This window comes from Eptatretus burgeri, chromosome 4 (assembly GCF_056783735.1).
Source record: "Eptatretus burgeri isolate ZD-2024b chromosome 4, Ebu_testis_v1, whole genome shotgun sequence".
Taxonomy (NCBI): Eukaryota; Metazoa; Chordata; class Myxini; order Myxiniformes; family Myxinidae; genus Eptatretus; species Eptatretus burgeri.
The window spans coordinates 38,165,624-38,178,329 of NC_140964.1; the positions used below are offsets into that span (position 1 = coordinate 38,165,624).

Consider the following 12,706-nt stretch of genomic DNA (forward strand, 5'->3'; position numbering starts at 1 on the left):
TGTCTTATTCTTAGTTCCTCCTCTGTGAATATTTTCTGTTTGAGGATATTGTCACGTCAACGTCAAAACTTAAAAGCAAATGTCTGAATATATTTTAAAATTCGTGAAAGACTAAAAAAATAATAATAAAAACAACAACAACAACAACAACTTCAGATATTTTGTCACGTGCCTTGACTGAGCCAAAGAGAAAAAAAAGAAAATGTGCCTTGACGGAGAAAATAAGTTTCGGGTATGCTAAACATTACCTCAACGTGTTTCGACTTATGAGTAACTTACAAGGAACTTGTGTCGACATGTGTCAACGATCGCATATCGTGCCTACAACTTATTCCCAGTGTAGCAGAACGTGTGAGCCATACGGCGAGTAAGTCGTAAAATTTTCAGCATGCTTGAAATTTCACGACGTACTAAACGTACCACGAAATATGACAGCGTACGTCATCGTTTTTCAGCGTGCTCTTAACGTATACACAACTTACCTATACCGTATTTGACGTTGTGCCAGCGTTTTAGACACATTTCTCATAGGTCGGCATATGCTGGCTAAATCGTCAAGGTGTGACTGCGATGTTGACACTTCCAATTCTCAGGCGGTTATGATTTAAATCGGCGTGCGGCAGCTTTTTAACAGGCTATGCCACGAGTTCGTCGGTGATACGTGCAGCACGCTATGCTAAGTTAAACTATCATTGGGCAGAGGTTGTGAACGCCGACAACAGGCCAAGCATTCGTTGGTATAAGTTATCGATAAGACAACGAAACGTTCTGTGCCCGTTACTAATATGTTATGCATATGACCAACACGTTATGAAAACGACCAAAACTTAAAAAAAAAAATAAACCATCAAAATTTCAGCGTACGCCAACGTTTTAGATCAATTTTTATACGTTGCCATTGCTGACTTAAACGTCAAGTTGTGACAGCACCTTTACACATTAAACAGGGTAAGGGAGGTAATTGATATGCAATGTTGATGTGGAACAGCAATGAAGAGCGATTTATAAAAGAAAACTCCCTCATCGCATGCATATTGTAACAAGGCCCCACCTCACCGTAATAAAGTTAGCATTCCGGAGCCTGATCCTGCTTTAGCCTGAAACAAACAAGAAAATGCAAGAAATATCAAGATCCGTCATGTTTATTCAACATGGAAAGTCAATTTGAGGAGAATGTAACATGAGGCATATTCTCGCGAATTTTTCACGTTGATCGTCGCACCAGGCTGAACGTGCCATACTCCTGGCGCAGCACGTGCATGAGCAGGCCTCGTACGCTGCTCGCATCTCCCCAACTCCAGCGTGCCTGGCCTGACCACGAACTCAGGGGAAGGTACATGTATGGCAACAGGCCGAAAGCCAGGAATGCAGTCAGCTGGACCATGATGCGCCAGCTTAGCTCCTGCACGTGGCAAAGGCACAGAATTACTTTCTTCTGCTGTGGCTTATTATCCTGCCCCAATCGCCACCTTTATTTCTCCCCTTTACTCATCTCTATCACTCCCTCAATTCTACTGGAGAAAACCCCATCAATCTTATATGAGGTGTATAAGAATTAACCTTTCTTCGATAAAGCTGGTATAGGAGCCAAGGGGCTTGACAGGCCAAACCCAGGACCATTGTGTGTTGATTGCACAAACTCAGGCCTGAGCAGAAGGCCACCAACCATGCCAACTGTGTGCACAAGCGCAGACAATAGCAACAGGATAAACTTCCACCATGATGAAAAAGTTAACAATTTACGTTCAGGATGGTTGATACAAAGAGTAAAATTTGACAATCTTAATAAACACAACTTTTCATTGGAAGGACGCTGTCAGAGGACCCATCCACCAGCACTGGTTGTGGGTGGACAATAAAGATGCCATCCAGTGCAAAGAGTACGCAAGTCATTGCCGGCACCCTTAATGAATTACAAATTCCTTCCCTGACTGAGTGACTGACTGACTGACTCCCGGGAAGGCAATGGCAACCCACCCAGTATAACCCTTACCAAGACACTGTTTAGGCAGCACCGATGCTCTGTCAAGAGTAGATTGTATTGACAAATAAGCACAAACAATGGTGCGTTTACACCACAAGCACGTTTGACCCAGTTCAACTAAAATCTGAGTGAAATGAATATGAATCAGAGTATATGGTTGCTTCCAAATACAAATATGCCCAGATATGAAATGTTTCTTGTTAAAAGGACCACGTTCACAAGAATACATTATCCCAAATCAGAACAAATAATTAAACAATGAAAAACTGTTCTGGGTAAAGTCGTACCAGTTTACAGATTTATATTGATATTAAGTAAACCACCTGAAAGAGGAAGTGATAACCGGGTGCAGTTATGGTCAATTCTGGGGAAGATAAATTGGCATAGGCTGGTAATGAACGGGAGGGTGTTGTGACATTCTGAACAAGGCACAAGTCAGACTTTGATAGATCACTCTCACTCTCCTCCCTGCCAACCCTGAGAGCTTGGACACTGCTTTTTCATTTTTTGATGATAGTGGAGTACTGCTCATAGCAAGCTCACCAAGCCATCAGAATAAACTTGCAAACTCTTAGGGCAGACTACACATGTAAACATAACCAGACTCAGTAGCATAGTGGATAGAGTGTCCGCTCTGTGCCTGGGAGGTCGGACGTTTGAACCTGACCTCGTCCGAGTCACACCAGAGACTAATGAGAAGGGTACTCGGTGGAGCGATTGCATCTGCCACGCAATGCCTGATCCAGTGGAATATATCGAGCCCAATAACTTTTTGAGATATTGTGCTATATTTCGTTTTTTAGCCCTAACGCTCAATGGTGAAGAATCACGAAAAAAAACATTCTCGTAGTCGGATCAGGATCTGGATATTCACCAAAATCTCAACAGATCGTCCTTGTCAAACACCAAACCTGTCCACCAAATTTCATCCGAATCCGTCCACAACTTTTTGAGATATCCTGCACACAAGCAGACAAACAAACAAAGACAGACAGACAGAGAGGGGTGAAAACATAACCTCCTTCACCTTTGGTGGTGGAGGTAAAAATGGTACGTGCTACCTCCTTGCTTGACACTCAGCATTTAGAATGATAGAGCATGGACAAAGAACCATAGGTTGGCAATACCAGCATGGGCTTTGATGGGCCTAATGACCTCCTCCTGTGCTAAAGTTCCTTGTCAGGTTCTTCATATTATAACATAACATACACTTCAAGGCTCTTCTACATAAGGTAGAAAATTCCTCACAAAAAAAAAAACAAAAAAAAAAAAAACACAACTCAACCTACTTTCACTCTAATTTGGATTTCTGCAGCTTGCTCAAAACACACAGAAAGCAGCAACAGTAGGCTGCCAAAGAGGTTGTTGAGGCTGAAAACGTCAGTGCTGACAGCCCATTGCCAAGTCAAGCGTGAAAATGCAAAAACACCGGCCCCATAGATGGCCGCCGTCGGAGAGCCCGTGGCCCTGTTCACCCAGGCACACCAAAATAAAATAATAATTAAAAAAAAACAGCATTCAGAGTTACAAGAAATCTAATAAATGTGCGAATTGTGTTCCCATGTAAACTGGTCCCAATTAATTAAACTTGAAATACACGTCACAATTCTGCTTGAAATGTCCCCAGCTCTAGCATTCAGCACAAAACAACGGGTGAGTGGTACGGAGACCTGTGTACAGCTGCATACAGGATTGCAGCAGCAGCTGCAGCCAGCGTGGCATTCAGCATGTTAACACGATAGGCAGGTGTTCCCCACGGGATGCAGTGAAGTACGGCTGAAACTATCAGAGTGAACAAGGGGTAACCAGGAGGGTGTGCCACCTGAAATGAGGAACAACATTCAACCCGTTTCACTTATCGCCAATTTATTAAAAACAGAAAAAAAAAAATTGCCCAAGAACACTAATACACGACTTTCGAAAAGATGTATTCCGTCCCAGAATTCTCAGCACGCATACACAGAAACCCCAGGGAACGGCAACAATAAGGACATCAAAAAGTATTGTTACGAATTCGCGCCCGCAGGTGTGCGGACAGCCGCTTTTAGCCGAATCACGGCCGTACGCCCACCGGACGGACAATTCAGTCGCGACGTTCCGGAACAATGCCGAAAACCAGTCACGGGTCTGCTCCAAGCGCACACCATGGCCAAGTCAATATTCTACCCGCGCGCGACAGGGTCAATCGCCAAATTTGTCGATATACCTAATTATTCGCGCGGGCAGACTACCGAGAGACTGTACCTCAACGAAGGCCTGCTTGGACACGAACCGCTTAAGCGGTTCGTTCCGTTTTGGGATAACCGAGCGGTGTATTATCGCCAGGCCTCGTTGGACCGGATTCTATTATCGGCTATCAAAAAGCCCACTATTATTCCAAAATGCAATACGGCAGCTCAATTAAGGGAAAATGACACGACGAACAGGATACATTCAAACAAGCACATTTATTATTTCCCACACATATACAAATCAAGCAATAAATGGGTGAAACACGCATGCAGTTATACAGCTAAGCACAATGCAAAGGAAAGAGCTAATACCGTCTATTTATTATGTACAGTCACTTATACAGTTCTACTTGCGGACATGGCGCCACAACATTCATTCAAAAGCAAAGAAAAACCCCAGGACAGACGAGGGGTAGACTGGACCTCTTTGGGTCTTTATTTGCACGGAGCCGTGTAGACCACAGAGGCTCCGTGAGGTCGTGCTGGTTACCTTCCTCGCTGGGCTGACCCGCGACGTTCCTTCCCCACGGCAGCTTGCGTAACCGCGGCTCGGCCGCGGCCTGGTGATTCGGGCCTCAGCCGGCAACGCCTGAGAGGAACGAAGGGGTCTTCGCTCTTTTTGAGTTGAAGCTCTCTCAAGAACCCGTTCGTCCCTCAGCGATGCTCGGACCGTTCCGAAGCCCGATCACCTCGGACCGTCTGGCGCTGGCGGGCGAGCTCTATCCGGCTCGTACACGTTCCGCAGCTCCGCGTGGCACAGCAGGCTTAGCCGTGCTCCCCGTTCGCGTCTCCTCCGTTCTCCTCAGCTTCTCCAGCCACTGCAGGGTTCTGGCTTCAGACTTCCACGCGGCTCCTCGACCTCTCCAGACTGACTGCGCTTGGCGTTCTACTCGCCCTTATATCGGGTCCGTGAGGCGAGATCTGACCTCTGCTCTCCGACCTTCGACCCCCACTGGCTCCACCCCTTTCTCTCTTTTGATCCGAATTCTGAGGCGAAGCTTGGAGCGAGCGGACGTGGTAGAAATCACCAACGCTGAAGGGAGAAGGAAACCACCGCGGTTTTTTTGATGTTCACCGTTCGTTTTTGATGTTTTGATGTTCACGTTTTTGACACCACCGTTCGATGCGGACTCGCCGTGGCTGGCGCCAAGATGGCGTCATTTTGGAGATGAAGGTGAGGCGACGTTCGTGTTGTTGGGTATCGGGGGAGATGCGGTTTGGGAGATGGTGAGGAGATGTCGTTGTTGTAAAGGCGGTTGTGGAGAGGGTGGTTGGTGGTTGGCGTGGTGGAGAAGGTGGTTGGTGGTTGGCATGGTGGTTGGTGGTTGGCATGGTGGAGAAGGTGGTTGGTGGTTGGCATGGTGGAGAAGGTGGTTGGTGGTTGGCATGGTGGAGAAGGTGGTTGGTGGTTGGCATGGTGGAGAAGGTGGTTGGTGGTTGGCGTGGCGGAGAACGTGGTTGGTCGTTGCCGTGGTGGAGAAGGTGGTTGGTGGTTGGCGTGGTGGACAAGGCGGTTGGTGGCTGGCGTGGTGGAGAAGGTGGTTGATACTTGCCGTGGTAGAGAAGGTGGTTGGTGGTTGGCGTGGTGGAGAAGGTGGTTGGTGGTTGGCGTGGTGGAGGTGGTTGGTGGTTGGCGTGGTGGAGAAGGTGGTTGGTGGTTGGTGTGGTGGAGAAGGTGGTTGGTCCAAAATAACGATAGCAAAAGAAAAACGGCTAACTCAAAGATCGCAGCCCGGAGCACACGAATAATTCCCATTAGACAACGGTGGGGAAATCTATCTGAACACGGACTTATCGGCATAACTGATCTAAGGACCTATATGGTGCTCTGCGAATTTCCACAGCCGTAACAGTATATTGTCTGTGGTAGATACGGATTGTTACAATGGCTCACCAAGCTTATGAAATAAACTAAAAAGACTTTGAAAAGTACCTGAGAGAAAGGGCTGTGCCTCTACAAAATGGAAGACTTGGCAAACTTTCTCATTCACCAAACGGGCAGCTGCTCATACTGCAAACTCATGACCGGTGCAAGGCCAAAGTGGATGGGCGTATGCTACACAAACCCCTGATGATCACCATCAATAAATGGACTGTGTATCTGAATTAATTGCTTCTTAACACCAAAGGGATGTGAAGGACATATCTGGGGCTGGTGAATGTACAGGGTAAGATTAAAAGGATGATATTTACTATTTATCACGTTTGGGAGGAAGGGGGGCTATCAGAGCTATGAGAGCTCTTATAAATATATTGTTTCTTTGGTTCTGAGGCCACAAGATAAATTAGACTAGATTTTGCATTTCTTGATTAACGTTGAAGTATCCGTGCGAGTGTGTTGTTGGTTTTTTTCCCTATATTCACTGCGGCCGCTAATTGTATTCACTCGCAACGATCGGAAATCAACACATCTCAGTCTCGTCCACAGATATTTGTCAGACTTCCTCTACTAGAAACACCCGATTCCTTCGGGAGCTCCACGATGCTCCCATAGGAAGCGAGTGTTTCTCGGTGTCCATGAGCTGACTCTGGGTACCAACAATACGTATGTAAAATTTTGTGGAAATCGGGCAAACCCTGTCATCGTGGGGGATACATTTTTTTTCTTATGTGCTCATAACTTGATCCTGGGTACTACCAACATACAGTATATGCAAAATTTGGGAGATATGAGGCCAGGCCTATTTTTTTTTTCTCAGATTTTCAGATGTACAAACATACATACAATTGCCTCATTGAGGATTTCCGTGATTCCGATTTTCATTTAGGAATGCAACTATTATGGTTTACCATTTTTAAATTGCCACCCTTTTGTCTAAATGATGAAAGTTATGTTTAAAATACGATTTCAATTCCAGATTTACCACGAGCAACAGCAGGTTAAAAGTACCTGCAAGTAGAACTGAGTCAATGCAACACACACACACACACACACACACACACACACACACACACACACACACACACACACACACACACACATACACACACACACACACACACACACACACACACACACACGGCCTCGTGAGCATTCATACATCATTTTGAAATTTCGAAAGTCACTTATTACATACAGCATGGAAAAAAAAAAAATATATATATATATATAATGCAAAGTTGGAATATGAATTATTAAGAGTTGATTGCAAGCTTTCAGCCGCACAGAATAAAGTGTTTTCCGAGTCATTTGCTTCACAATCTAAATGAAAATTATCACAATCATACTCACTCCCAGCTCGTGCGCTGCAGTGATCAATTCTCCTGCAAGAGGGAGAAAGATGAAAAAAATAAAACAAACTGTGTAAACTCAGAACTCAGGAACAGTTTACATGGAAGAATGAAGAACTAGTTTAACTCATGAAGGCTATGGTGCAGATCTGCATCGGCGGACAGGTAGAGCAATGGATGGAGCCAACATTACATTGAGTGAGGTACGCTAACCGTCGTGGGAAGCTTGAAGTTGACATTTCAGGTGTTAACTGTTTGTTTGAGCAAACGTGTGATGAAGGGTTAACGCCCTTCATCTTCTCCTTGCTTCACACGACAATTAATTATCATTTCTCAATCAACATTTCATTTACAAGTGATGATGTAAGAGCAATGGCAAAACTCATTACCTGCTTGGATTAGCAGGAAAAGATCTACTGTTGTATTGACGTTTGTCTTACTGGCATCATGCATTGCTGTATTTAATTATTTAACATATAAAGCTCTTTATCACCACTGGCTCACTCACTCGTATCAATATTTAGTACCTTCCAGGTGGGCTAGAAAGCTGACATTTTGCATACTGATGCAACTCAAATCCAATATCCCAGGAAAAAGAAATAAATCACAAAAGTAGGAAAATGTCCAGTCGGCAAAACACAGTCGACTGTTGCAGCCTCGGTCTGCTCACTGTGGGTCACGTGACGCAAGACAACTGAGCTTACACTTGATCTGGTTGTTAGGCAACACTAACTGGCACCTTTTATTTCATAACTTTTGCCGTATTTACATTAAAAATTACTTTGGCTGCAAACTTTTAAATAAAAAGCTCATTCTATTGAATTACTCGAGTTATTTAGCCGTTTGTAGAACACAAGTGCAATACACTTTATGAACGATTTCGAGAGAGCTCTCTTACAATCCACATCATCACACATATATAAAGTTGCACTGTATTTATTATGTTTGCACCCAAGTAGTTGCTTGCAGTGTGCAAGCATTCCCCATTAGTTGTTGTACGTGTGGAGATCACATTTATACACTACAAGAGAGCCATTTGTGTTTGTCTGTGTGCAAGTCGACATTTTTCTCAGAGATGGCCAAACGGATCTTCGTTAAACTTTCAGATTCATCACCGAGTGCCAGGGAGTGTTTCAGGCCAAAAAGAAAATTTGAAAAAAAGATATTTAAGTTGGATTTTTTGTTTTAATAATCGCTCTGTGATGTCGAAGCCCTTGCAGTTCTGTGAAAGATAATAATAAATGATCCCCGACCCCATTGCTTAGTGGGTGTAGGGAAGGGTTTTTAGGCACCCCTGCAAGCAACAAAATGAAAGTAAAGAAGAATCCAACACAATGTGATCACGTGTGACGCGTAGATTGTGATCAGGGGGTAATGTCCACACAACTGTTGACGAGTCTTTAACGTAGACTTATCCGTATCGCTACACACCGGCATCTCCGCCTGATAAAGTGCACTGCAGTGTGCCGATGTACACAGCCAGCACAGCAGCCGACACAGTGAGGGATGCCCCAAGGATTCCAGAAACCTCCACAGCAGGCATATCGACTCGGTCAAGACTGGCCTGGACTTCTGGTTGCTGCTGTCGATCTTTCCCCATTGAACATCTTGAGGACATAAAATATTCATAACAAACGATAAAATACACAACTTCTCCCTTTGAATAATCATATAGCGTACTAAAAATGTAGTTTCTATGAAGGACAATTTGACCGTATTATGTACAGAGATTAATGAGTTGAATGGAGTAAGTCAAGCAAAAAAAAAGAAGACAATGGAGAGATGAACAGAGGAGAGTAGACAATGCGTCATGGTAACGTTTGTTTACGTAATAGACAGACGGCCAGCGAAGGAAACGTTCACAGTACATATAGTATTCCAAAAAACCTGGGTATCATTGCATTTGGAAGAGGTAAGCAGTCGGTCTTCATAAGTCGGGGAGCATTGGTGATAAAGTCAAGTAGTGGAGCTTCTATTCTATAATCTGGAGGTTGCAGGGGTCATTCCCAACCTCGGAGGGGAGGAAATGGGGAAACCACCCTGTGCATATTTCTGCCGAGGAAGTGTTGACCGTCATCATCGACATCAATCAACGATTCATTTCAGGACAGCTATCTCAATACGTACACTGCGAGTTATCTTAACTACATACATGTGCGAATTTAATTAAAATAGACCGATTTAACGTTAGTACACGGCATTTCAACAGGCCTGGTGCTGCTTTAACGGTTCGGGTGGCTGGCTTTGGTTCTCAGGGTCCTGAGTTCAATTCCCCGTTTTATACCCGCTGAATTAACACCAGGTGGGGGTGACTCAGCATCAGCGGCACAGCCACGCTTCCAAGAAATGATAGCTACCCGGAAGCCAAGCTGCTATACGCAAGAACAGAACGGCATTTACACTGTACAGAAACGGTACTGTCCACCCATATACTGTCCTTACGTACACTGTACACTGTGGTGTTCATAACCACTGGCTAAATGTACACTGTAAATCGACGTAATAAACAAATAAACCGTCAAACGTACAGTATCGTCACACTGAACACATATACAGTGCGTGAATACACTGTCCATACGAATGGATGTCCATAATGAACTGCATCCTGGAACGCTGGACGGCAAACTTCACGACTTTTCATTTCTTCATCATAATGATCTTTGGAGAACCAAAGTAACAGCGCACACTCACGTCAAGCAGTAAGCGACAAAGCAAACCTCGAGCACGTGCTTGAACGCAACCACGAACTACTCCACCATGGCACACACACGGTGTACAAATTTATAAACCAACAGTCAAGTGTTTCACTCAACACCAAACAATTTCCACTTTACATACATACGGTGTACTTCGATCTGTTTTATGAAGACATAAAGGCTACCAATGAGATTACTATTTTATTGCACTTGAAAAGTAACGAATTGGTGTCTAATTCTTCACTAGATGAAGGAGCAATTGTTACGGCATCATAGATGATTGATTAAAGCATTCCTTCTGAACTCACAATAAAACTAAATAATAAGTTTTTTGTTTAATTTTAGCTTTCGATAAATTGAAAATGACTTGATCCAACCTCACAATTTTTCTATTACATATATATATATATATATATATATATATATATATATATATATATATATATATATATATATATATATATATATATATATATATATATATATATATTGTGACGTCCACGGGAGTTGAACAGTCCCGCCAACGTAGAATGAGCCGAAACGATGGAGGCGGTTTATTTTTTATAACCCAAAGATGGCGGTTTTAATTGCTCCACAGCAAACGGGACGAGGAAGGTGGCACGAGTCGCTTTTCACCGAGTTAATAATGTTTATTTCTCCAACCAGAAATAATAATACTCGGCAAGAGGAGGGATCCGGGGTGATTTGGCAGAATGGTGGTGTGGGATCGGGCGTGGGGAAAACACAAACAATTCCAATGGATATAAAAATCTCAAACCCTCGAAGGCTCCAGGTACGCACACGCGCGCACGCGCACACACGCGCACACGCGCACACACGCACACACGCACACACGCACACACGCACACACGCACACACGCACACACACACACACCGTAGCTGGTGGTCAGGCTTGCCCGTGGTGTCGACGCAACAGTCACTGGATTGGCGCCGGACGAGCTGGCATCGTGCTCGTCTGGTGTCGACCTCCTGGTGTAGGCCCAAGTCCGCTCACAGCCGCCAGGGAGCCAGTTCTGGCGCCAAGATGCGAGCAGGAGAGGGAGGCCGGTCCGACCGCCGTTCGGTCCCGTACTCCGAGCCAGCAGAACTCCAGAGCCAACCGAGGTGAGGCACGAGGCACAGCAAGGCCACGAGACACGACGAATCGAGGAACGAACCAGCGCAATGAGAGAGCGCGCTCAGAGATCAACAGCCTTAACCAGACGCTTTCTTTTTATGGCTCTTCCTCTTCTTCTTCTTTTCCCGAACAGAACCTTTTTATACTCGAGTCCTTGTCACTTCCAATCGAGCCCTTTTATTGGCCCTCTGCCGTCGCCTTCCGCCAATCGTGATCACGGGGCGGAGCCATCCGCAGCACTGTCCTGTTACGTCACGGCAAGCCTCCAGGGAATACTAAAAGGGAATACGCATGCACACTTACCCTAACCCGTCTCCCTATCTAATTACGTGACAATTATCATTTCCCCCTTAAAGAAATGGACATTTACTACACAACTTATCACCACTGAATTGCTACTTATTACATCGAGATCCTGGTAAACTCGAACAGCATGGCATACCTAATTAAACATCCTAATTACCCTTTGAATGCATACCCCCCCCCCCTCAGACGTAACAATATATATATATATATATATATATATATATATATATATATATATATATATATATATATATATATATATATATATATGTAGCTTTTTCCCTGCTCCATCTTAACTTTACATCACACACGAGCAGACGATATTGTAAGGCACATTCGTCTCCACTTATTGTTTCCACATGCTTAACCAACTTCCTATCTAATCGCCTAACTAGAAAGTAGTCTATCTGGCTCTTTATACCTCCTGACTCATAAGTGATCAGTCTGCTTTGACTTTTCTTAAGCATTGTGTTGCAGACGACCATATCTCAGGCATCCCCAAACTCAAATATTCTTACACCATCAGTGTTTCTAACTCCGAAACCTGACCCACCATGCACACCCTCATATCCTTCTGACAATGCTCCAACATGTCCATTCAAATCCCCTCCGATCACAACTTCTCTCTTGCTTATCCCTGAAACAATATGCACAAGTGTGTCCCAAAACTCATCCTTCTCCTCCCCACTTAATCCTATATGTGAGGCATATGTTGATGCTACTGTTAATTTCTACTTATCAAATAACAGCTTTAGGACTATAACTCTTGCATTTATCCTCCAAACCTACAACACCATCTCCACCCACTTCTCAGCCACCATTATGCCAACACCAACAGTTCCAGAGTCACAACCCATCCAAAATAATTTGTACCTATCATTTCAACCTGTGACCATTCTTGCAGCACTTCCCCTCCACCTTGTTTCTTACACACAGCATACATCCTCTCTTCTGTGGCTCAAAGTTTCCACTATCTCACCAGCTCTACCACTCATGGTACCAATATTCAGACTAGCTGGCAACTCTAACACCTATCGTGTCATGCCAAGTGGGTGCTTTATGCTTGACAGGTTTGCTCCCATTTGTAATTTGTACAGTCATATATTTCAAAGAAGAAGAA

At 44.3% G+C, this 12,706-nt stretch overlaps 1 protein-coding gene across 2 annotated transcripts in view; it reads right to left on the bottom strand.

The window, feature by feature from the left end:
- Positions 1-9,943, bottom strand: part of TMEM260 (transmembrane protein 260) — a 47,898-nt gene extending 37,955 nt beyond the window's left edge. The window contains exons 1-8 of one of the 2 annotated variants that reach the window (XM_085877488.1): positions 9,334-9,943; positions 8,878-9,053; positions 7,448-7,479; positions 3,655-3,806; positions 3,274-3,451; positions 1,561-1,674; positions 1,223-1,402; positions 1,057-1,097 (exon numbers count right to left, since the gene is read on the bottom strand). In XM_085877488.1, the coding sequence (XP_085733614.1) occupies positions 1,057-1,097; positions 1,223-1,402; positions 1,561-1,674; positions 3,274-3,451; positions 3,655-3,806; positions 7,448-7,479; positions 8,878-9,053; positions 9,334-9,377 (917 nt within the window). In that variant the 5' untranslated portion in view covers positions 9,378-9,943. Of the gene's footprint in view, positions 1-1,056; positions 1,098-1,222; positions 1,403-1,560; positions 1,675-3,273; positions 3,452-3,654; positions 3,807-4,705; positions 5,624-7,447; positions 7,480-8,877; positions 9,054-9,333 lie in introns of those variants that run through there. The other variant, XM_085877489.1, reaches the window with a different exon arrangement.
- Positions 9,944-12,706: the final 2,763 nt, after the last annotated feature.